The sequence below is a fragment of the Podospora pseudocomata genome (genome assembly GCF_035222375.1).
Source record: "Podospora pseudocomata strain CBS 415.72m chromosome 1 map unlocalized CBS415.72m_1, whole genome shotgun sequence".
NCBI lineage: Eukaryota > Fungi > Ascomycota > Sordariomycetes > Sordariales > Podosporaceae > Podospora > Podospora pseudocomata.
This window is the reverse complement of record NW_026946363.1, coordinates 1515339-1538604: the sequence shown is the minus strand read 5'-3', so window position 1 is coordinate 1538604 and position 23266 is coordinate 1515339. Positions and strand designations below refer to the sequence as shown.

Sequence of the window (23266 nt, the reverse complement as noted above, 5' to 3'; positions counted from 1 at the left end):
TAATAAATAACTGTTTCTATTATACCTTTCAGCGTCCTTTCAAGGAAGCTATTAACATGAAATGCTCCTTCCTACCTATGCAAAATTGTGGTATCAAACTGTCTATATCACCTTGCGCCTTCCTGTTTTGAGATCCGAAAAGATCAACAAAGGAAGGCACGACACAACTGCACCTGCCGTCTGCCGTTCATTCCTTCCACTTAGGTACCCTCCCCGCAAAACAATTGGCATATAAAAGGTAGGTTTAACCCGTCTCCTATTGTGAATCATACCTCGAAGGTTATTCATTAGGCCTTCAAAGATAGCTAATCTGCCTACTATTTTACTATTGAGGCATAATTCATGATATAATATAGGTCAACCTACTTTTCCTGTACTCATTATCTATAGAGAGGGTGCCCCCTCAACCGCATCCACCCTCCCTCCCCCCCTTCCAACTACCCAAACCCCACCGCCCAAGCCGCATTCCCCAACTGCCTCAAAACAACAACAATATTCTCACTAACCGGCGGCAACCCCCCCTCCTTAACCTCCCCCGTCCCCCCCTCCACAAAATTCGCCTCCAAAACCCCCCTCGCAACCTCCATCACCCCCCTCGGATCCTCCACCGAAACAACCCCCCTCTTCCCCATCCCCTGTACAGCCACCTCCCTCCCCTCCCCCCCATAAACCAACCACTCCTCCAACCCCGCCCCTTCCAACCCCTCCCCATCAATCACCAACGGTGCCCCCATCCCCCCACCTTTCCTCCTCCCTGACGCCCTGATAATGATCCCATAAGTCCACAAACAAAGCGCAGCATGGTGCACCGCAATCGCCCAAAAGTCCTTTAGATGTCCCTTGGGGAAATTCCTCCCCCATCGGAAGATCTGACCGGCATGATACAACGCCTGGCGGCTGTCGCTCGATTCGAGACACCATTTCTGCAAAAGGGGGTAGACCCTTCTTGCTTGGTCTTCCCCTTCTTTGCCGGTCAACAGTTGGAGGTCGATTAGTGAAACGTGGAGGTTCATTTGGAGGAGGTGGAGAATCATGGATTCTTGGGCAGACAACATCTCGTGCCAGCCGCGGGTGACGGATTGGAAGAGGGAGAGTTGACGGCGGAGTTCGCCGTGGCGTTGGGTGAGGAGCATTTCGGGGGAGAGCGAGGGGTCAGTAGTGGGTAAAGGGGAGGAGGAAAGGATGGATTTGAGCTGGCGGTACTCCCATATTAGGGACCAGAATCCGTGGAGGTAGATACTTATGGCGTATTGCACGTCGAGGAGGTGGTGGTTCGTGGCGAGGAGGTTGATGTCCCTGAATAAATCGCCTAGCGATGGAGGGCGTTTGTTGCCCTCACAGTTAGTCCGAGATTCGAGATACCGGATTTTGAACTCCTCTGCTGTGCGTGCAAACCAGAGATCTTTCGAGCAGGGTAAAGGGAGGGTGAGCTCGGCGTAGGACATGGAGGGGTTGTTGAATTGTGTCATGGACACCTGGGCATCTCGGAGGTAAGCGTGGAAGACGAGACGTTTCCATGATTCGAGTTGGTACCATTTTTTCCATTTTTCTTCGAGGACTTTGCCCTCGTCGGAGGGGTGGATGATGACGTCTGGGTAGGCGGTTTTGGTGAATTTTCCTCTGTAGCGCATCATGGCCATGGGAACCGAGAGATGACATTCTGCTATTTCCATTTTCCGACGGTTGCCGCTCCAGAGGCCGACGTCTTGCACTAGCATCAGAGCTTGGACTGGGCCGAGGAGGCCGATGTTGGTGTTGTTTTCTTCAAATCTGCCTGGAATGGAGATACGGACGGCTTCTTGTAGCGCGAAACCGAATCTTCTTAGGGTAGTGACCGGGGCCAGAACGGCACCAGCAGCGGTGGCTATGGCGAGCCACTCTGGAGATTGGTGGTTCATGGAAAACGAGCCATAGTGAATCCATGATGAGACTTGGCACATGTGTGCAGCCAAAAAGACATGAATCCAGGTATCCATCATCTCGGCCGAGGGAAACGATGAAGCCACGCGATTTATCATGCTATTTTCCCTGCATGTGCTCAGAACGATGGCCAAGATCTTGTCCCGGTTGGAGCTATGCAGAGTGTCTTTTACCACTCGATCAGGCTTGAGAGCTTTAGATCCATGTACATCCCGGGAGAGCAGTGGAAGGTTAGACTGCTCGTTGTAGCCCGTATCGGTCCTTTTCGGAACCCAACGCCAGGGTGATTCGGTCCAGATCTTGACGAGTGTCGATCGCATGGCCGCAACCTCTGCCGAATTGTCCACTTGAGTAGTCGAGTCAGGTACGTGCTGGGTGGCATCAGGGTTCCAATTCTCGAGAAGACCAAAGTCAAATTCTCGAAAGTCCAGGTTGACATCATCGCAAAAGTCCAAAACAGCCAGTCCTTGTGCCTCAGCCATTCTGGCTGAATTTCCAAACGATTGGTCGTACAGAACATCACGTAGAAATTCTGAGAATGGTGCTTTTTCCAAGTCTTGCTCCACCGTAGCCAGGCCCTGGTTCTGATAGGTAGCCTGAGGGCGATTGAGGTTGTCTGGGTTGTTCTGGTCCATTAGTGTTTCAGGCGTTGGCAACTGTGATTCTTCTTTGAACTGCCGATCATCTGGCGTGAGGGAGTTGCTAGCAAGGCTGGGCTGCTGATATCGAGAAGACGACGCAAAGCTTTTCAGTGCTGGGTTGAAAGTTGGCTGTTGGAATTCAGGCGCAACGGCACTTATTGGTTGAGGGTATTGCGATGAAGCGCTCGGAGACGTGGCCGGTGGTAGATGGGACTCAAAACCATGGGCGTTTGCGGAGAGATGTAGCAGGTGCATCGCGGCATCCTCTGAGGATGCTACCTCACACGTTATCCCACGGTTCTTACATCTTGTGCATCTGATAAGAGTCAGTGTGAGCTCAGGAGTGAAGACGTGATGCATCATCAGGGGCACTTGCGGTTTCATCTCTTCACACTTGACTCTAGCCTTGGCACATGCCTGACAAGCATGTGCAACGCGGCCGGCACCAGGAGCCGCGGAGCTGAGGCGTTTACGTTTGTTGCTGTTGTCATCTTGATGGTTGGTGCGATGACGTTTGAGGAGGTCTGCCCGGGCGAAGGCTTTGGAGCAAATCTTTCACCATATTAGTCAGGTTTCTGGTGAGCTATGATGAGTTTTGCTCAGCATGTTTGAAGACGCACATCACAGACGAAGCGCTTCCCGAGAGTATGGGTTGCTATATGTCTCTAACGCATCATCTTCATCAGTAATGTGAAGACAGTATACGGCCTGGAGACGGTGAGTGTTCACCTGGAGATGCTCGGGCCGAGAATACCGACGCAAGCAATGAGCGCACTGGTAAAGCGATGTCGGGAGCTGTGGCTGTGGCGGTTGTTGTTGTTGTTGTTGTTGTTGTTGTTGTTGTTGTTGTGGCGGCTGGGAGGTGGTGCTGGCATTGATCGAGCTGGACGGATGTGAAAATGAGGCCGGAGAGGGTGATGCAGCCGGAGCCGAGGCCGGGGCCGTGCCGGTGAGAGGACCGGCGGCTGATGTCGAGTGTGGGAGGACGGGTGGAGTAAATAAAGAGGCGTTGGGGTCAATTCCAACTACCGGTGGTTGGGGTTGGCCACGAGGAGGATTACTGGTGGGCGGGTCAATAAGATGGCGGATTGGATACATGGTGAATTGGTGAGAAGTCCATCAATTGGGTGTAACACTGGGTCATGGTAGCGCGAGCATCATTGAGGCGCACCAGTTGGCGATTTCAGAGCCAAGTGCCCAGACTACTGCGGACGGAACTGTGGTGGAACAAGCCGGCTGCCAGTCAGTCATTCACATCCGTGAGTTGAGATGCAGATATCGCCAACACAATCGTGACTTGACAAACACTTGACTCGGGACTTTGATGTTCAACTTGGCTACGATTGTCTCTTGTCCAAAGCAGTTAGACCCAGCAGCACCCTAGCCAGGCCACGCGTTCCCCTGCTAAGCGGCCCCATACTCCGCGTGCCAAGACAGTTCGTCAGCGAGGAGATCAACCAGTTTCCACTGTTTCGCAGCAAACGGCCAGCATGGAATCCTGGTGCAACTCTCCAGTGCATCTGATCATCTCGAATAAAGATCTGGCAAAGCAGTCATAGCTGACCACCGAGTCACCTCTCTCGAAGGCCTCTCTTTATGAAAACCATGTTGGGACTCCTCCGCCCGAATAGTACCCGCTCCCCGATGTCCTCGGTTCCGAACATCTACAAACACCCAAGCGACTAACGGCAGACCTGGCACTGGCCTTTTTACCATAAATTGGCCCTGCCATCCCCAAGCAATCAAACCTGCAGTATATATTGCTCTTGCGGTTGGGACACCGGGCGCCGCATTCACACCCAAATGGATTCCTCTGACGATTGGGATGGTTTTGGCATCAAAGCCATACCGCGATTTTACTAACTCGGGACTCGAATCATTATCTGGAACCGCTATGGGACTTGAAATTGTTTCGTGGAGTTGGCACTCATCAGTGTTTAAAAGACAAGTACCTCGACACGCACCCTAGCTTTACATCACACTCAGGCGGCTCTTTTGAATAGAGTAACATCATGATAAGCTTATGATGCCAATGTTGGGGAACTCCGACAGGCCCACTAGGCAATATATTTCAAAGTCTTGTCCTGACCGTTGCCCAGATCTCAAAAGAAAGAAAACAAGAGTTTCTCAGCAGATCACAGTGCCGTGGTGAGCCAACCAACACCAATCCTTGTCAATCGCCATTCAACATCCACTCAAGGAGAACACAATGGTGGGTAGGCAATATTCTCGGTCTTGTCTGTCTTAATACCCATCGCTACTCAACCGGGCAAGCCGATCCCAGTCGCCTTGCAGATGGTCGAGCGGCCCGTAAGCTCTATACCATGCCCGGGAGCCGGAACGGAAGCTACAAAAGTACAAGCCATGAATATAAGCCGCTATAGCATCACATCCCTTGACCACGAGTGGCAGAAAGCAGAATCGGACCCGAGTATGTGCGCACAGATGCCGGATGGTTTCATTCATGCTGACTGTGATTGCAGAAAAGCCATGTCTTCTCCTCAATCCCATATTGTCTTGCTCTCAACCATAATACTCATCGGCCCTTACGGAGCTACGGAATGCTTCATAAGAGTCTTTCTCTTCAGGAGATAAGGCTGCCCAGCAAATGCTATTCGGAGCTCCGGGCCTCGGCGGGTGCTGGGTCTGTTGTTCTGGCGGTTGGAACATAAAAACACAGACCGGGAGTGTCAGCCAAGGTGTAATGGAGCATGTAGTGCAACCGATGGCACAAGGTACAGTACCATGAACCCCAACACCGGCAACGGTGTGCTAGGTTGGTAAAGCGCTGCGATAAGTGTCAGTAGACCACCACCCCTGTGCCAAGGAATGAGCCAAGCCATAAACAAGATGCAGGGATTGCAACTGTCCTTTTGTATATTACAACACACTCTCATTGTATCGGTCTTGTGTATGTAGCAGTCGCCCAAGAGCCCGCGAGGTAGAGCCGTCTCGCCCTTTTTTTCCGCGCGGATGGCAAAGAGTATATGACATCAAGGACCTCGCAGAACTAGCTGCTCCTGACCGCGTCGACTCTTAGGTTGGTGTGTCAGGCCCTCTCCCTTTCAACACCACTTTGCCGAAGGATCCAGACTAGAGTGAGGCTTGATCCTACTGGGGAACACAAACATACTTGTACAGGACGCCACAACAACCCCTTTTCCAGGCCGGTTACTAGGTCTGACCCTTGGAAACCGTATGTATATCTACACCAGCCTTCCCATAACATCATGTCTACACGTTTACTAACCTTCATCAAGAAAACATTATGGCTGGAGATCGTATCGCTGCCTCTTTGGCGGCCAACCCCCATAGTGATCGTGGTGACAAGAAGAGAGTTGTCACCCTCGGCAACGTTCGTCTTCGTGATCAGGACACGAACGAGATCATCCTGATCCCGACACCTTCTTCTGACCCCAATGATCCCCTCAACTGGTAAGCCTTTTACATCACCTCGAAGACACCTAGCTAACACTTCTTAGGCCACAATGGTACAAGTACTATATGGCGACCGTCATCTGCTTGGCCATGATGATTTGCAACTTTCTGGCGGCAGGGCCCTCGATTGCCATGGTCAACATCACCATGGAGTTCTTCGTTGGTGCCCATCCAGGAAGAAACCCCAAGCTCTTCCACGAAGCTGTAGCCAAGGTTGCGTACTTTTTCACCACCTGTGCTCTCATGCAGGGTATTGGAAACTTTTTCTGGGTCCCTGTTGCCAATAAATGGGGACGCCGGCCGACTTATGTCTTTAGCTATTTGATCTACTTTGTAAGTCAAGAAAAATCATGAACGAACGCTGAACCGAACTAACAAGGACCTCAGGCCTCTGCTGTCTGGCTTTGCTTCGAGCGCTCCTACGGCGGGTTTCTTGCCGGCCGTGTCATCATGGGCTTTGGTGCCGGTGCTGCCGAGACAATCGCCCCCATCACCATCGCCGACATCTTCTTCCTCCACGAGCGAGGTACAGTCATGGCTTTATACAGCTCCTTTCTCGCTGTCGGTGTAGCCATCGGTCTCATCATCTCAGGGTATGCCCTCTATTATCACACCTTCCCATCCCCATTCTAACAAGATATCCCCAGCGTCATCACAATCGACCACCACTGGCGTGTAATCTTCCAAGTCGCCTCCGCCCTCGTCGGCCTCGTCCTCCTCATCGCATTCTTTGCCTTTCCCGAAACAGCCTACATCCGTGAGACCCCTCCCAACAGCGACGACTCCTCCTCCACCGGCACCCCCAACCAACGCTCCTCCACAGAAAAGAACCCAACTGCCACCATCTCCGACCCTGAGTCCCGCCGTGTTGGCAGTTCCCCCCTCCCAAAGAAAGCCTCCTACCTCTCCACTCTCAAAATCTTCCACGGGACTATCACCCACGAGTCATTCTTCAAACTGACCGTTCGTCCCCTCGGTCTGATTTGCCTCCCCCCTGTCCTCTGGGCTGCCCTTGTTGAAGCCGCCACCATTGGGTTTCTGGTTGCTATGACATCCAATGTTGAGATCGCCTACGAAGCAACCTACAGATTCAAGTCATGGCAGGTAGGCGTCTGCTTTGTCTCTGCTTTGGTCGGTTCGCTGGCAGGTATACCGCTTGGTGGATGGTGGGGAGACAAAGTAGCGGATTACTTCACCAAGAGAAACAACGGGATTAGAGATCCGGAAATGAGACTGCCGGCGATGATACCTGCCATGATCACCGCGCCGTTGGGGCTGGTGATTTTTGGGGTGGGGATTGAGAAGGGCTTGCATTGGATGGTGCCGAATTTTGGGATTGCGTTGTGTAAGTTTTTCTGCCGAGATACCCAAGAAGAAGAAGTGCTGACATGGAAGGGAAACAGTGAATTTTGCTATTGTTCAGGGAACGAATGTGGCGCTGGTGTATGTCATTGATGCTTACCGGCCTGTGGCAGGGGAGATCACACTTGCGGTCATGGGATTCAAGAGTTTGTTTGGGTTTTTGCTGTCGTTTTATACGAATACTTGGGTGCAGCAGGCGGGCTATTTGAATGCGTATGGGACGATGGCGGCGATCTCGGCGGCGGTGTTGGTTTGCTGGGTGCCGTTGTATTTCTGGGGGAAGACGATTAGGCATGTTACTTGGGGCTGGCCGGTGATTGGGTATATTCATTGGAGTGAGGATCGGGAGGTTGGTGAGTGAGTGCTTTCCAGACAGCAGATCAGGTACCTGCGTACAAAGGGGCCGGGAGCAATGTCGTTTCTAAAATATGTGGTTTGGATTCAGTAGCTTCGAGCTTAAGTAGGTAAACAAGGTTGACTGAGTATGGCCGATGAAGTTATTCTCTCATTCAACTCGACAAGTTGGTGGTGAAGTTGAAGCTTGCTTAAGGTAGTGAACTCATGCCTTTCCGTTCTTTTGCTCATTTTTCCATCCCGAAACCTTTGTTCAGAAAAGAATATTCCAGAGAACAATCCTTAATGGCGGAAAGTCATCAATTCTTAGAAACTACCTTACCCACACACCTACAGGTAGCCTTCATATGACTCGTCTTCGAGGATCAAGCACCTAATCTCATAGATCAGGTTTTGTGAGGGGAAACAACCTCAACAATCTCATCATCCTGATTGTACACAAGAATATAAGGTGGAAACCAAGTAGCATGCTTGTCGGTTGCATCAGATGCCTTGAAAAACAAAGGCTTGACCATCGCGCCCCGCTCGATCGGGTGAGCCATCTCAGGGAGAGGGGACTGTGCAACTTCCAATGACAGCTGTGACTGGAACTTGAATGCGGGATTGGTTGGGCTGCCTTCCTTAGTGACAAGACGTTTGCAAACACTTGCATTGCCAGCTCGAGCAGCGATCATCAAGGCCGTCTCGCTACAGTTTTTAGGTATACTTGGATCGGCCCCATGAGCGAGAAGGACGTCGATAACGCTTTCGTTGTCAGCTTCAACGGCATAAATCAAGGCAGTTTTGCCGGATTTTGCGCGTATATTTGGGTCAGCCCCTGTGACGAGAATATGTTCAACAGTCTTCGCATGACCGCCTTTAGCACCATAATGTAGAGGCACGTATCCCTTGATCTGTAGTGTACGTTCCGCTTCCAGCAAAACTTCAACGGTCTTCTCATATCCCAGTTTACGGGCGAATGCCAAGCATGTAATCCCATCTACCAAATCGTGATGTATATCAGCCCCCAAAGTAATTAGGGCATCCACACATGCGGCCAGTTTCGAATCTTCTTCGGATCGGACTTTAGATAGTGCACGATTTAACGCTGTCATGTCCCAGGGGTGTTTGACGTTCGGATCTGCCCCCTGCCTCAAAAGGACTTCGACGATATCACTGTCCCATAGTGCGGCGCTTTCGTCAGAGCCGTATCTCCGTGTCTATCCCTTGCATCTAACTCGGCTCCGTGAGTAGCAAGAAGTTCGACAGTTGACAATCTCTGGCGCCTCATGGCTCCGATCAGCGGCGTCTCCCCGTGTATGGCCTCGACGGAGCTGACATTTGCGCCAGCCTGCAAAAGCATCTCAACAATCCCATGGCTAAGACCGCATGAGGCCAAATAGAGAAGCGTCTGGCCCCCCTCGACGCTGCGGCATTCAACATCTATGTTCTCTTTAAGAATGAGACTGAGAAGGTCATATTTGTGTTCTTCAAGCAAGCGTAGAAGGGCAATGTTGTCTAGCCGTATACCAGTCTTGAGCAGTCGACCAAGAACTTCGGGACCCTTGAACTTTTCCAAAATAACTGCTTGACGGAGCATATTATTCAAGAGTTGCCCGCTACAAAAAAAAGGTCGTTTTGCAGCAATCGCCCAAAGTTGATAGTTGAATTCTTCATAACGCCATGGAATCTCGCCAACAAGTTTCATCGCAGAATCGCTGTCTCCATGGACAATAGATTGCATGAGGGGCTCGGTGAATTTCCTTTCATCGGTGGCGGCCTGGGCGACGGGATTGTGCTTGTGTCTTATGGCCCATCGTACCAACGTGTCGTTCTCCTCGAGGATTACTTGCTTATGCGCAACCGAGATCAAGAGTCGCATCATTTCCAAGTTGTTTGTTTCAATGTATCTTGAGTGGCGTTCCCAGTGTTCTTTCGCATAGCCGTAGAATGGCTATTTTTCTACATATGTTGATGACTGTTGACTAGCGGCGAAAAGGACTTGGCCCATATCAAATCCAGGCTGTTTTCGTAGCTGCAGCAATTTTACTGCAGTATCACGGACGCTGAGTGGAATGTCCATTGTCCGGATGATAATTGCTGGTGCGGCTGGTATCTGGGGTGCAACCCTGACCGAGATAGAACTATCGAACACATCATAAGAAAGATATGTTATAACAATCTCGCCCACTGCTTTTTCCGCCCCTTCTCGTGTAATGATTGGTCGTGCTGCACCTTTATATTCGCCAAACAAAAACTGAACGACACTTTGGTGGACAATACGTATCGTTAGCGATTCTTCATCGACCATAACGAGACTCCCACAACTTGCTAGTACGGCATAGATATCGCTGATGAGCTCTTCCGAATTCCAAACGCGGTTTCCAGGTACAATACTTAGAGCCTCTCGAAGCTCCTCTGCCGTCAAAGGTCGGTATACCGTTGTTAAAATTTTGAGCACCTGGTTTTGATAACCCTTGCTGTTTTCCGTTGCGTTTCTAAGGATTCGCCAGAATGTCCCGTTGAGGTCCTTGGGTAGATTTTTCAAGGCGCGACGGATGTCGGCATTTGTCTGATTCTCTTGTTGGCATAAATCTGAGATCTGGAGTGCCACCCAAAGAAACATCCCCTATGCGCCTTCCAAGAGAGCATCGGCAATCTCTTCTGAAGTGTCTGTAGTTGGTCGTAGACAGTGGCCTTCTCTTTCTCGGTGCATTCGTCCAAACCGTCAAGGATTATAAAGGCTTCCAAGCCTGCCGGGAAACAGTCCTGAAGCATTCGATATCCCTCGTCAACGGCTAAACTCGATCTTGGCGAGTAATCTTCAACTATCTGGCGCTCAATCTCGGTAAAGTCGGCGACACGGGTCAGAAGCTGTCGAACAATCGATCCGATAATCGTTTGAACTCAAGCTTTCGTCTATATTGTGTCGACAGAAGAAATAGACGATAGAACACTTCGCACTGCCAACGTGTAGGCCTAGATCTGCAACCATATTGGCCAGCAGAACTGACTTTCCAGATTCTAGTTTTCCCTGGCGTATTAGGGTTGCAAACTGTCGTGCGGGTTTCCAGCTGTGATACTCCGCGCTGCCCTGAAGAAGACTTGTGTTGCCCGCTTTTCGTAGCTCTTTCCAAGTGGACTGATAATCGTAAGTCGAACAATAGTTGAGGACTTTGAACTTTGCTTTCTCTGCTCGACGAGTCTTTCCTGACCTCATGATGGCCTTCAAACTCAATCCTTGCTCTTCGATGCTTTTATTTGTGAGGAGCCAGACTTCCGCTTTAATTGAGACAGCCTAGTGGTCAAGCTCGTCTCGAAACGAAGTCATCTCTTGGTCACTCAAGAAGGCTTTCAACTGTTGAAAGATAGATTGTTTCGTGAACATCACGAGCTGATGACATAGACGGACGACAACGGTAAAGTATTCGCACATGTTTGACCGGAGCGACCGGGATTGCGGGTAGAGCAAAGCCATCTCTTGATAACGTGGCGCAGCACGGCCAGCATCCATCAACAACTTGGAGAGTCTCTCGACACATGCAGAGACATTCGCCGTCAGCTGAGTTAGTAGTCAGTCATCATTCTGAAAAGAGCACCATACAAAGTTCCTACAAGCAAGCTGAATCGTACCAGTGACCATACTCCACAAGCAATAAGATTCTGAGAGCCTCCAACAATAACATCTCCGAGTGCTGCAAATTGTTGAACGGCTTATAAAGAGACATAATAGTCTTATTGTTGAAGGAAGGTATTTCGGAAGCGCCCAGGATAACAAGATGATTTCGCAGATGCTAGCGGTCTGGAATCGACAATAGAATTCCTTACCTTGCTCACTAATCAGCTGCTGCGAGTGAGAGCCTAGTGGTGTTTCTCGGCGGCTAATGCAGCCAACAGCATGGACAGAGGTTTGGAGGATTTCGCATGCCTCGCAAAAGGTATGTGGTTTGACCTTACCCGTTTAGTAACGTGCGCTCGCGAACATAACACTGGCAAGAGAAGAGGATGTTGTAACATGGGTGTATGGCCTTCTATCACTGCATCATTTAATTCATGGGTTGCGCACCTCAGCACGTACCTACCTATCTTGGTTGACCAATAAATTTCAACAACAGAAGCAAGAAGGTGCAGTTGTCTGTGCCCAGATTTGACAGGGAGATGGAAAGAATATGTGCATCATTTCAAATTATATACAACCACTGGAACAACCCCTTAAGGCTGGCTAGTACCCTGAAAGTTAACAGTAGTGCTCAGCTGGCCAGCGTTCTTCTGATCAGTCTCAACATTCTTGTTCAACTTCTTGGTGACATCAGCAAGCTTCGCAGCAGTGTCCTTGCCCTGAGCAGCCTCAATCTGAGCAATCATAACCTGGAGCTGCAGCTTCAGAACCTTGTTCTTGATCTTGCCGTTCTGGAGAGCCCTGCCGGTAGTGGTCTTCTCACCGCCCGCCGCCTCGATGGCCTCGTTGAAGCCACCGGCCTTGGTCTCGGCGTTTTCGGCCGTCTTGCGAGCAGCCTTGAGGATGGCGAGATCCTCGGCGTCGACGGAGCCGGGATTATTCAGATTGATCTAATCAACTAGTTAGTACATGACGAGGAAGTTGAGCACTAAGCATAGGTAAACTTACGGGAAACTTGGCATTGACCTCGGCGAGGGCATTGCCAGCGACACCGCCGGAGACTTGGAACTGAGAGTAGTTCTGGACCTGAAGAATACCTCTCTTCTCGACGTTGCGGCTACCGGTACCAGTGGGGAGAGCCAAAGAGGTGGCGAGGAGGGAGAAAAGGAAGGTGGCCTTGAAGAACATGTTGACGAATTTGGTAATTTTGAAGAGGGAGTGTTGGGAGAGTAGCTGGCTGTAAATAAAATGGAATGAATGCGTAAAGTTGATGTTAAGACAGCACAGCTGTGTAAGAAGTGAAAAAAGTAATGAACAGAGACGAGAAGAAAGTTGTTGTCGCTGCTGAAGAGAGAAAAAGAATATTGATCTTTGCTGGCTGACCACTTGGTCTTATATAGCGAACTACTTGAAGACTCAAAACCCCTTTCCAAGCCAGTGTGTCATTGAAAGTGGTGTAGAGTACCATACCTCGTCAGCCCAGTAACGAACGATTCCACTCAAATGGAAAACAGCCTCGTATCATCAAGGCAGGGGTCGAAGTTGGCGCCAGCTCAAACCATGGGTTATTCCCATGTTAACGTGATCGGGTTTTCGGAGTCTATGAGAATCCCACAACGAACCACCAGAAGATCTCCATTGCCCAGTCGGGAAGTCATAGCCAAGCGTTGTTTTGAACAGTGTCGCATCTGATCTGCCTCAGCCCCTACCCCTTTCCCCAACGCCATCCCATGTGTCGGGACGACGCTAAGCTCAGTTGAAGGCATCACTGGATGGTGTTGATTGCACTGAGTCCAAGCCCAGTTTGTTCAATGTTGAACCTGTCACCAGTTGTAAAGATCTCCATGTTCGCCATGGTGAAGCATGTGAGGTTCTTCAGCATGAACCAACTCCGCCTGTTGCCAAACCTCTAACTGCAAGCCAAAATATCAACGGGAGAGACAGCGATCTGTTGCTCAACCGAGCGATCATCTCGCAAGAGAGTACCATTACCGTTGAAATCTCCGGCTATTGTTCCCATCCCGGCGGTTCTCGAAACATCAGACGGGGTTTGACACGAAGCTTGGGACAGGCGCTCGGTTGGGGATGCCTGTCGACTACGACCTGGTGAAACCTGGTGTCGAAAGTCAAGATCCACCAGCCCTGTGTTTCAGAGCCTCTGACATTCAGCCTTGGTATTATGTAAACAATTCCACGTCTGAGTTCACAATGTTAACAAACATGACCCCGTAAATCTACAACAAACTAGGATTCATGAATCGTGAGAATGGGATAAGGATGAAAGTGAGTGACTGAAAATAAAGAGCAAGAAAGATGTGATTCTCTTGACATTGACCATCACAACCGTGCCAAAATCAGGGTTAGGGTTATCTACACAATCCCCGCCAAGATAGACCCTGACGTCAATTGAACATCTTTTGAACCTCGCCGTCGTCCCTCACAGTAAACACCACCACCAACCACAACACCCACCATGGCGTCCCTCCGCCCCCCCATGCTCCGTCACCTCCTCTCCAGCGCGGCCCGAACTTTCCGCGCCTCCCACCAACGCCGCTGGGCCCAAGTCCACGACATCCGCCTCCTAGCCACAACCCAACAACCCCTCAACACCCTCGAAAAATACCGCGAAAAGCTCGCCCGCAAGGCCCAAGAAGAAGGCCACGAGACAATCGACTCCCTCAAAGCCGCCTACGCCGAGAAGATCCAAAAACTCCGCAAAGAAGCCGACGTTGTCGTACCCCCAACGCCCCCACCATCACCACAATCCCCATTATCACAACCAAACTCACCTGCACAATCACCACCACCCCCACCACCGCGAACCCCCTCTAAAAAACTCGACTCCTCCGGCATAAAACCCCTCTCCTCCGTCCTCGACCTCCCCAAAGTCTCCTCCCTCCCAGAAAAAGAACTCACCGCCATCTGGCGCTTTCACCACGCCTCCAAACCAAACTCCCTCTGCGCGGTGATCCCTTCAGGGACTTACTCCCAGCTCGAAGCCACCGCGCGCCAAAACCCTCACTTTGTCCTCCCCGTACCGCACCCTGACCAAGGCGCAGAAATCCACTTTGTGCAATGGACTTGGGATCCCGCGACCAATTCTTCGACTGTGTTGTTCACCCAACTAGCTGAATACAAAGCCAGGGGGGAGTTTGCCTCGCCGCATACCACCGTAACGCACTATAAGGATTTGGCAAAGGATAAGGGGGTGGTGTTGATGCAGGGGACGGTCATGGAGGATAGGGGGGTTAAAGTGCAGGATGCGCAGTTTTTGGTGATGTGCTTGCAGAGGTTTTATGGGGGTTGGGATGGGGCGGGCGGCCAGGCGGGGATGGAGAGGGCGGAGGAGAGGAGGAGGTTGCTGGAGTGGTTTGGGAGGGGGGATGAGAGGTTTAGCGTGGAGAAGTTGTTGGAGGAGGCGGAGAGGATGGGCTAGGGAGACTTGATGTGAGGAATGTAAATATGAGGGAACGATTTGTATAAATATTTGTGTATATTAGATTCTGTGAAGAGATCAAAGCTTTGAGCCCGATCGTCGGGCATCCTTTTTGGCCTGATCTCTCATGATCCGCCTGAGGACCTTGCCGCTGGGTGACTTGGGGACCTGGTCGACGAAATGGACGCCTCCTCGGAGCTTCTTGTGGGGAGCGACTTGTTTTGTTACATGGTCGACCAATTCCTGACTCTTGGTTGGAATGCGACCAATCCCTTCCCTGACAACAACATATGCTCTCGGCACCTCTGTAGCTAGGCTCTTGTCTTCGAAACCAATAACGCAAGCATCCAACACATCGGGATGAGTGAGTAGTATCCCTTCCAACTCTGCCGGCGGGACAGGATATCCATCTGTTCATCGTCAGCCTTGTCACCAATAAAGACAGCATACTCAACTTACTATACTTGATCAACTCCTTCACCCTCTCCACCACCCAAAAATTCCCCTCCCCATCCACCTTCACCACATCCCCCGTCTTAAACCACCCCTTCCCACCCCTATCATCCACACCAAAAACCCCCTCCTGTCCCTCCTTTTTCCAATAACCCCCAAATACATTCGGCCCCCTCAACCACAACTCCCCTTCCCCCCCCGTCTCAGCCACCTCCCTCCCATCCTCCCCAACCAACATCCCCTCCATATTCGGCATCAACCTCCCCACAGACCCCATCCTCCTCTCCCAATCCCCAATCTCCTGGCAACAAACCACCGCGTTCGTCTCACTCAACCCATACCCCTGCTTCACTGGCACCTTCACCCTCTCCCAAACCTTTCTGATCAGCTCCCTCCCCAACGGCGCAGCCCCCGAGTGCAAGACTCTCAAGCTGGAAAGATCATATTTCCCAACGTCGGGGTGCTGCGAAAAGGCGAGGATCACCGGTGGGGGGACGTACATGAAGCTGACTTTATACCGCTCAATAGCCTTCAACACTTGGAGCATATCAAATCGGGGGAGGATCACCAGCCGCCAACCAGAGAGGATTGATAACAGCACGCAGCATGTCAAGCCGTAGATGTGGAAGAATGGCAAGATAGCCAGTTGAACAGACGTCTCCCAGGGGAACTGCCTGCCCTCGGTGGAGGAGGCTTGTAATAGATTGGAGAGGGTGTTGAAGTGGGTTATTGGGACGCCTTTGGGCAGACCAGTCGTGCCGGAGGAGTAGACCAGGAATGCGAGGTCTGTTTTTGGGGAGATAGGGACGGGGGTTTGGGGATTGGTACGGGATACAAACAGGGAGGTGTAGTGTTGGAATTGGGGGTGGGATCTCTCCGGTCCTAAAAGCAAGATCCGATCAAGGGGGAGGTTAGATTTGTTGACGGCTTCGATTGCAGTCGATAGACAGGAGGGGTGGGTGATGAGGGCTTTGGCGTTGGAGTCGGTGAGCTGGAAGGCGAGCTCGTGTGGGGTGTAGAGGGGGTTGGAGGGGGAGATGGTGGCGCCGGTGTGGAGAGCGCCGAGGGTTGTTATGGGGGTCTGTATACCTATTAGTATATAGGGGGTCATGGTATGGTATGGGAAGGGCAGACGTCGATAGAATTGGGGGTATAGAACGCCAACACATCCCCCTTCTTCCACTGCCACTTCTCAACCAACCCATTCCCAAACGCCAGTGCTGCATCCCGCAGAGCAGACCAGGTGTATGACTGCCCGGTTACAGGACATGTCAATATCTCCTTCGTAGGGGGAAACTCTCGTTTGTAAGGGGAATCATCGCTGAAAAGGAGGGCCCACAGATCAACATTCTCCGAGATATTGATAGAGGGGTAGGTTGACTTGAAGGGCATGGTGGGATATCAGAGCAGATGGGACTAACAACTCAACAAAGAAATGCGATGAGATAAGATGAAACGAGTTGATCAAGTGAAATAAACATCCAGATCAGTTCAGACAGGAGTGAGTATCGAAAGAGTCAAAGATTGCAATCAGATGAGCTACATTCCAGAAGATTATCTTGTAAACAGCCAGCGTGTAAGTGCCACCCCAACCAATCCCAACTCGGGTTAAGCTCATGGCTGGCGTCGGCTCTCCGCACCGGGCCCGGGCGGCTGGTTGACGTCTGCCGATCAACCCCAACCATTCCGTGAGGAGAAAGACGTCGTTTAGCATCGGCCCCTCGCACACCAGCCCGTCCCGGCTTCTGCAAGGGGCGGCGGTACAGTGCGGGGAGAGATGGGTCAGGGTACGATCCAAAGTGAACCATTCTCGTGAACCAGAACTGTAGCGTCGGGTAGAATTCCGGCCGTCGCAGACAATAACCAACTGGTTAGAGATGGACTGCATCGAAGTCAAGTTGGCGTGTAAGTGGCTGCTTCTGAGTGGTCGACCATCTGATGGTGAGCCGCGCCGCGGGACCCCTGTGACGTATGCAACCCCTTTCTTCTAAACTCAATTCAACTCAACCACACTGAGACACCCGAGTCTATCAAGAACCACAGTTAACAAGTTCTTTACTTGTACATGCTACAACATAAACAACGCTAGAATGACATAATACAGCGGAATTGCCTCCCGCGCTGGCCTGTGTCTATCACAGGTGAGTACCGGTTCCGTTTTGGTCCCTCTCTATCATCTCTCTATTGGCCTCCTGTTCTTTCCTTCTCATCAAACCTCCCATCATGGGCATGTGGTATCATACATCTCTCCCTTTTCCCCTCGTCGTGATTTGGTATCATAAAGAAATTTAGGCGTTGACGGGCTTGAAGGTCCAGGTCTCAGTGCCCTCCTTGAAGGGAACACCAAGCTCAAAAAGCTTCTTGACGACGGCGGAGAAGTCCTCGAAGAACTTGTCGTTGTCGGCGGCGTAAACCTTGACCCACTCCTTGAATTTTTTGTCCTGAATGATGGCCATGTCGGCGGGAAGCATCATGAGGGTCTGGGTCTTCTTGTCCTCATACTGCTTGGGGCCGTTCCACTTCTTCCACTGCCACTTCTCCTCAAGGAGAAGCTTGTAGTAGTCGTTGGTCAGGACGGTAGGGGAGAAGGTCCAGGGGCCCGAGTAGCCGGAGCGGTCGGTGTGGCAGCGGCCGAGAGCGTGGGCACCGCAGAGAGCGACGATCTCCTGGTCGTTGAAGCCCATGCGGTAGAAGATGTTTCGGAGGTGGTCCTGGGCCTGAGCGGCATCGGGAAGACGGCCATCAGGAGTGCAGGCAGCGACGTCACGGTCCTGGCGGCCGGCACGGTAGGGGATGGTGGGGCCCATCATCTCCTGGATGGCGCAAACACCGGCAAGAATCCAAAGATCGGAGTAGGTGATCCAGGGGAACTTGGCTGTCAAGAGTGTTAGTTCGCTATTCTGCAAGTCTCTCTTCTGTTGTCTCAACTTACCCTTCACAGGCTCAAGGAAGTCACGGGCAGCCTTGAGACCAGCGTTTGCACCGTGGTCACTCTCGGGAGAGAAGCGCATAGTGGCGCCGTTGCTGCCACCAGTGCCGGTCTCCTTGTCGTAGGTACCGCTGGCGTGCCAAGCGAGACGGACGAGAACGGGGCCGTAGCTGCCATCATCGTAGTCCTCCTTCTCCTCGAGACGGCTGGCAATCTCGTTGTACACCTTCTGGTAGTCCTCGAACTTGGGGACGAACAGCTTGGGAGCGACGTTGCTGTCGTTGCTGTAGAGGTAGAAAGCACCACCGCCGAGGAGACCGGCACCGGCAAGGCCGTAGAGGAGGCCGTTGCTGGAGCTGCCACCGGTGGGCTTGGCGGAGTAGAAGCGGGCGCTCTGGCGAAAAGCGGCGCGGGGAGCGGCGTTGATAGCCGGACGAGCAGAGGTGCGCAGAGCGCGGGCGAAGGTGCGAGTAGCAGAGGCCATCTGTGAAAGTCTCAGTTAGTACACCGTTCAGGACCAAATATCGCTATCAAGCGGTGTTGAAATAACGGTTGCTAGCCAGAACGTTGGATGTGGGGGTCGACGATGGACCGGATATCGCGGGGCAACAAGCTGAGATGACATGCTGGCCTAAAATATTGGGAAAGAGCATACCTTGAGTGATTCCAACAACGCTGGCTGACGGATAGGCAAAAAGGAGAGAACAAGAAAAGAAGGAAGGAAGCAATTGACAAACGAAGGCGTGATGGGAGAGAGATATGCGTAAATAACCAGAAAGGAGAGGACAACCGGGACGCAGGCTCGGCTCTTACCAATGGATAGAGTAGAATCACATCGAAAATTATATAGCCCAGCCGTGAGTGGTTGACAGCCGTTCCCCAGTGGTCCCCGGAACCCACAGTGGGTCGATCAAAAAACAGTGAGACAAGCCAGGGTCCAAGGAGATAACGGCTTACTCCGATCTAGACACCGATAGGGAAGGGATCCCGATGCCGCCGCCCTCCGTCCATGATGGAAAAAAGATATGGGGATGGGCCTGCAGTAGTCACGCTTCTCCCACCGCATCAGAGTTATCTGAGGGTAATGGTTTGTCATAGTTTCATGTCGAGGATAATTCCTGGCCTCGCCTGCGGAATCTTTGGTTCCGCATCTCTGGGCATTATCTGATGTTTGCCTGCCTTACACAGTGTCTGTCACGAGTCGAGGCCAGACGTGTCATCATCTGAGCTGGCCCGACTGCGTACAAGACGCGAACGCACGTGTCAAGGCAAAGGCGTGGGTATCCCATCAAACGCTCAAAACGTGGGAGGCAAATGATGTGTCAGCACCTCGGATCTCCGACCACGCCAAGTTTGAGCCTCGCAGCCGTGTAAGTGGCAACCTGGGACTGGAAGGCCTTACTAAGCGCCCTCAACGACGAAAATCTCGCGATGCTCCGGCAATCTCGACACTGACCCTTCCAACTACCGGGATATGTACGTGATGCCAAGCTTGAGAGAATTTCCATTTCTTCTCTCTGTGGAACTTGCTCACGAGTTCACTGGGATGTTGGGGCGCAGGTAGACAAGGGCAGGCATATGAAGGCATGGTTGAAATATTGTTATTTATATAAACTACATACAAGCCCCCCCGTCAGGGCAACCTAAAGGCGAGACAACTGTAAGAGAAACTAGGACCCAAATTACCATACCTGCTTTTCCATAGAAACAACCGACCTTCAGACTCTATCCGTCAAAATATCCGCAATGAATCATGAAATGACAACCTGAGCACGCCAACCAAGGGCACTTTTCGGCCGCCTGGATCATCCAAAAAAACCGCCGCCCAAGAACTGCATAATGTGAATTATCTGAAATTACTCTTGCTGTCACGACGCCCTTCTTTAGTTGAAATCCGCCAGTCCTTGGGCATTCTCATCCGGATCCGCGTGTAGTTCATAGTAATTGTAAAAGCGGCCCTCGGCCTTTAGACGACTTGTAGGGTCCAATTCGGGGACCACGCCATTCTCCTTGCCATCCTTTGCCTTGGCATCCAACGATACTGAGCGAGGCCTGTTGGACTTTGTTAGCAACTCGCTTTCATCCATGAGTGCCGCATTAACATACCCAAACATCTGTCGATCGACATCAAGGAAATCCTTCATGGCTTCCTTGCCTCCGCGATTTTGCAGGTAGTTCATATAAATACGACCAAGCTCCTGTTTGATACCGAGGGAGAGACGGCTCTTGGTGCACATCTGGGTGAACACCCTCTTGACAAGCTCCAAGTGCTTGGTCTCCATCTCGCTGTTGGTGGGCTGCTGGAGCTCAAAATCAAACCACTGTTGCCAGAAATGTCGACTGTCGGCATAGGCGTCAGCGTCCTTGGAGAAGGCAGCACGAGCTTCGTCAACGGATCCTTTAACCTTCCAAAGCAAAGTAGCCCACTCCGTGACACAGGCCGCCTTGGTGTAGATGCTCACGGTAGGCGAGGCGATTTGAGCCCTCAACACCTCTATCGCGGCGTCCAAACCAGCCTGGCGACGTTCCAGATTAGCCCACGAAACGATCGTCTCGACGCTGTCTGGCAGTATGTCCAGCACAGATTCATGAATGGCCCGTGCTCTATCGACTCTGTCGTTCACTTCCTCGAAATACGCAAACTGCAGTCGGATACCAGGTCGGCTGATAGGTACGAAGAGCGTAGCGGCGCGAAGGTAGATGTTCCTAACCTCTTCTCCCTTGCCCTCCTGCCCAGCCATCCAGCGCGCATACCGGAACCACATCTCATCATAAAGAGCGCAGGTAACCATACATCTCTCATACAGCACGACGATTCTGTTGTAATCTCCCTCGGCCTCTTCGAAATCGAGATACTTGCGCCAGTTGGCCAGCTGTGAGTGATCGAGCTCCGTGACGTGAAAGTATGGCCGCTTGATTTCGGCTTCGTATGTCCACCGCTTTGTTGTCTCGGTTTGAGTGTTCTGGAAAGTCAAGTAGAAGAACTGGTCGATCTTGCCCCTGATATCCCGTTCGACCTCCAGCTCAGTCTTCTGCAAACCGAGGTGAACGGCTTCGCCCTCAACTTCTGCGCGATAGCGGGCCAGCTCTTCAGCTGAAACTAGCTCCTCGAGAGGCCGGGTATGAGCAAGTTGGCGGAATCGCTCGTAGTAGCGGGCGTACTGGTGCATCGGGATATGAATGACACGCTTGAGGATGTCAAAGATCTTATCGTGCGCCTCTTGTCTGGTTTCATACTCCAGATACTTATCCCAAAAGGGGTGCGACAAAAAGTCTAAACCAATGTGGGTAGCCGCCCTCTCGAAAAGCCTAGCATATCAGTTAGAACAATGTAAACAGAATCGAGAAGGGATGGACAGGTTGGGAAGGATGGGCAAATACAGGAGGGGATCTGAAGTGTAGGTGGCGCATTTCCATCCAAATCAACCAAACTGCAACTCGGAGGTATGTGCGAACAGAAAACGGGTACAATGCCACAGCGAACGGAAAGTCATCTGCTGAGCACAGCAGATCCTGGTCAAGTAATGTGAGAGAACGATCTCAGCAGGGAGGAGGCTGCCTTGGTGTTTCTCACCATGTCGAGAGGGTTGAGGGCTCGAAGTATCTTTTGCTTGGTTCGGCAGGCGGGCCGCGAGCGGCATCGCATGACAGAATTGCTGCGTGTGAGGAAGGTCTTGGGATCTTGGGATAGGGAAGGAAATGTCCAAGTATACTTACTCTCTTACAAGGTGGGGGATGTGGGTCGTTTCCATCTTGAAAGAGCAATATTCGGTCCAGAGGTCAACCGAGTTGGTGATGCTGGCGCAACCTCTCTCGTAGACAATCTCGGCCGATTCGGGCCCAGCGATGTTGAACTCGAGGTCGGCGTACTTCTTCCAGTAGCCAAACAGGAGGGGGAATTTGAGAAGGAAGCGGTCGTAAGAGTTGCGAAGTGTAGCTAGTGCTTGGGGACTGGAATTCCGGTTGAGACCGCCGTCAAGGCTCTCACATGCGCGGATCAACTTCTCCCAGTTCTCAAAGTTGTCCGTGTCGGCTTCCTGCGTGCGCAATGAAGTTAGATGCATTGCCTTGAAAAGTAGGCGGGTTATTCATTACTTACGACGTCGGCAGTGAGGCGGGCAATCTCCGAATTCTCCTCATCGGTTCCGCCATAATTATTAAAGTCGCCCATCGCTGCGGATGTTGTTGTGTGCGAGGTGATGCAGTAGGGCTGGCGAGGCTTGGTGAATGGAGCAAGTATTTAAACAGCTACTTCCTGAATCTCGGGTTGTTGGAAAAAAGAATAATCGTCCGCAGTGATCGAAGGTATTGAACCGTTTGAACCGCGATGATAAAAGGCTTCGTCGGATGGGTGAGTGGAAGAGACAGAGCTGGAATGAAGGGGCTGGAAGATGAAGCAGCAACACAGGCGCAAAAAAGCAGCCAGCACCCCAGAGGCAGATGCACGCATTGGTCCACTCTTTTGGCGCGTTCCGGCTGGAAGGTGGGGCCGCTCTTCAATGGGGGCGCATGGACCTCCTTAGGTAAGCATAGTGTGCACATATAACACACTTTTTCGGGCCCGTCTCAATTTTCTTTCTCTCTTTTTTCATCAGGCTAGTGATGATGACAGAATCAAAATATGATAGGAAGAGGATGACCCCCAAATAGGAGGGTATGATCTCACCATTGATGAAATCTGAAGCCACCAGTCTACATGACAATAATTTCTTCTTCTCTTTCACCTTCGAGTTCTCGCTGTCGTCGAGATGCCTGTGGCCAGTGAGCTGCTGGTGTACCAGCAACCACCCTGTCTCGGGCACTGAAAACAGACGGCGTGGAGTTGAAGAGACTCGTTCAGTACTTTATGGTTTACCGTGGGACGTCCTCAAGTAGATAGTTTCGCTGCTAGATATAGTGGGATTTTGTCTCGGTCCATGTTGTGTGGATGTGCTGGAGAGAGGTCCAGGACTAAGCTCAAGACCAGCCGTATTTCTGAAACACACTGCCTCTCTTATGTCGGTCGTCTTAACAACCGATATTGTCCCCATGTCCTCTGAACGGCTGTCGTCAGTCAACATACTCGAAGCAGAAAGCTGCCTCTTCCCACCCACCACGGCGCTCTTGATTCACTCCGAATCGTGCTGATTCCCATT

At 51.6% G+C, this 23266-nt stretch overlaps 8 protein-coding genes across 8 annotated transcripts; 2 read left to right on the top strand and 6 right to left on the bottom strand.

The window, feature by feature from the left end:
- Nucleotides 1-437: 437 nt before the first annotated feature.
- On the bottom strand, nt 438-3659 carry QC762_107150 (uncharacterized protein; the record flags this gene model as incomplete). Its single annotated transcript, XM_062885122.1, has 4 exons — nt 438-2877; nt 2938-3113; nt 3182-3226; nt 3291-3659. The coding sequence occupies 4 exons, from the start codon at nt 3657-3659 to the stop codon at nt 438-440; spliced, it is 3030 nt and encodes a 1009-aa protein (XP_062748057.1).
- Nucleotides 3660-3945: 286 nt separating this feature from the next.
- QC762_107140 (uncharacterized protein) lies at nt 3946-7933 on the top strand. Its single transcript, XM_062885121.1, has 5 exons — nt 3946-5996; nt 6044-6332; nt 6387-6592; nt 6647-7344; nt 7403-7933. The coding sequence occupies exons 1-5, from the start codon at nt 5830-5832 to the stop codon at nt 7720-7722; spliced, it is 1680 nt and encodes a 559-aa protein (XP_062748056.1). The 5' UTR covers nt 3946-5829; the 3' UTR covers nt 7723-7933.
- Nucleotides 7934-8847: 914 nt separating this feature from the next.
- Nucleotides 8848-9576, bottom strand: QC762_107130 (uncharacterized protein; the record flags this gene model as incomplete). The annotated part of the gene is made up of 1 exon (XM_062885120.1): nt 8848-9576. One exon carries the CDS (start codon nt 9574-9576, stop codon nt 8848-8850), a length of 729 nt encoding a protein of 242 aa, XP_062748055.1.
- A 2238-nt stretch (nt 9577-11814) lies between these two features.
- Nucleotides 11815-13601, bottom strand: QC762_107120 (uncharacterized protein). The gene is made up of 2 exons (XM_062885119.1): nt 12322-13601; nt 11815-12263 (listed from the first exon to the last, which is right to left on the bottom strand). The coding sequence occupies exons 1-2, from the start codon at nt 12499-12501 to the stop codon at nt 11907-11909; spliced, it is 537 nt and encodes a 178-aa protein (XP_062748054.1). The 5' UTR covers nt 12502-13601; the 3' UTR covers nt 11815-11906.
- A 161-nt stretch (nt 13602-13762) lies between these two features.
- QC762_106962 (uncharacterized protein) lies at nt 13763-16594 on the bottom strand (the record flags this gene model as incomplete). Its single annotated transcript, XM_062885101.1, has 3 exons — nt 13763-15159; nt 15209-16283; nt 16337-16594. The coding sequence occupies 3 exons, from the start codon at nt 16592-16594 to the stop codon at nt 14828-14830; spliced, it is 1665 nt and encodes a 554-aa protein (XP_062748052.1). The 3' UTR covers nt 13763-14827.
- QC762_107110 (uncharacterized protein) lies at nt 13787-14749 on the top strand (the record flags this gene model as incomplete). The annotated part of the gene is made up of 1 exon (XM_062885118.1): nt 13787-14749. One exon carries the CDS (start codon nt 13787-13789, stop codon nt 14747-14749), a length of 963 nt encoding a protein of 320 aa, XP_062748053.1.
- Nucleotides 16595-17490: 896 nt separating the features above from the next.
- Nucleotides 17491-19250, bottom strand: CCP1 (heme peroxidase; the record flags this gene model as incomplete). Its single annotated transcript, XM_062885100.1, has 3 exons — nt 18787-19250; nt 18135-18615; nt 17491-18077 (listed from the first exon to the last, which is right to left on the bottom strand). Exons 2-3 carry the CDS (start codon nt 18613-18615, stop codon nt 17491-17493), a joined length of 1068 nt encoding a protein of 355 aa, XP_062748051.1. The 5' UTR covers nt 18787-19250.
- A 450-nt stretch (nt 19251-19700) lies between these two features.
- Nucleotides 19701-22540, bottom strand: QC762_106950 (uncharacterized protein). Its single transcript, XM_062885099.1, has 4 exons — nt 22231-22540; nt 21849-22168; nt 20238-21440; nt 19701-20183 (listed from the first exon to the last, which is right to left on the bottom strand). Exons 1-4 carry the CDS (start codon nt 22300-22302, stop codon nt 20015-20017), a joined length of 1764 nt encoding a protein of 587 aa, XP_062748050.1. The 5' UTR covers nt 22303-22540; the 3' UTR covers nt 19701-20014.
- Nucleotides 22541-23266: the final 726 nt, after the last annotated feature.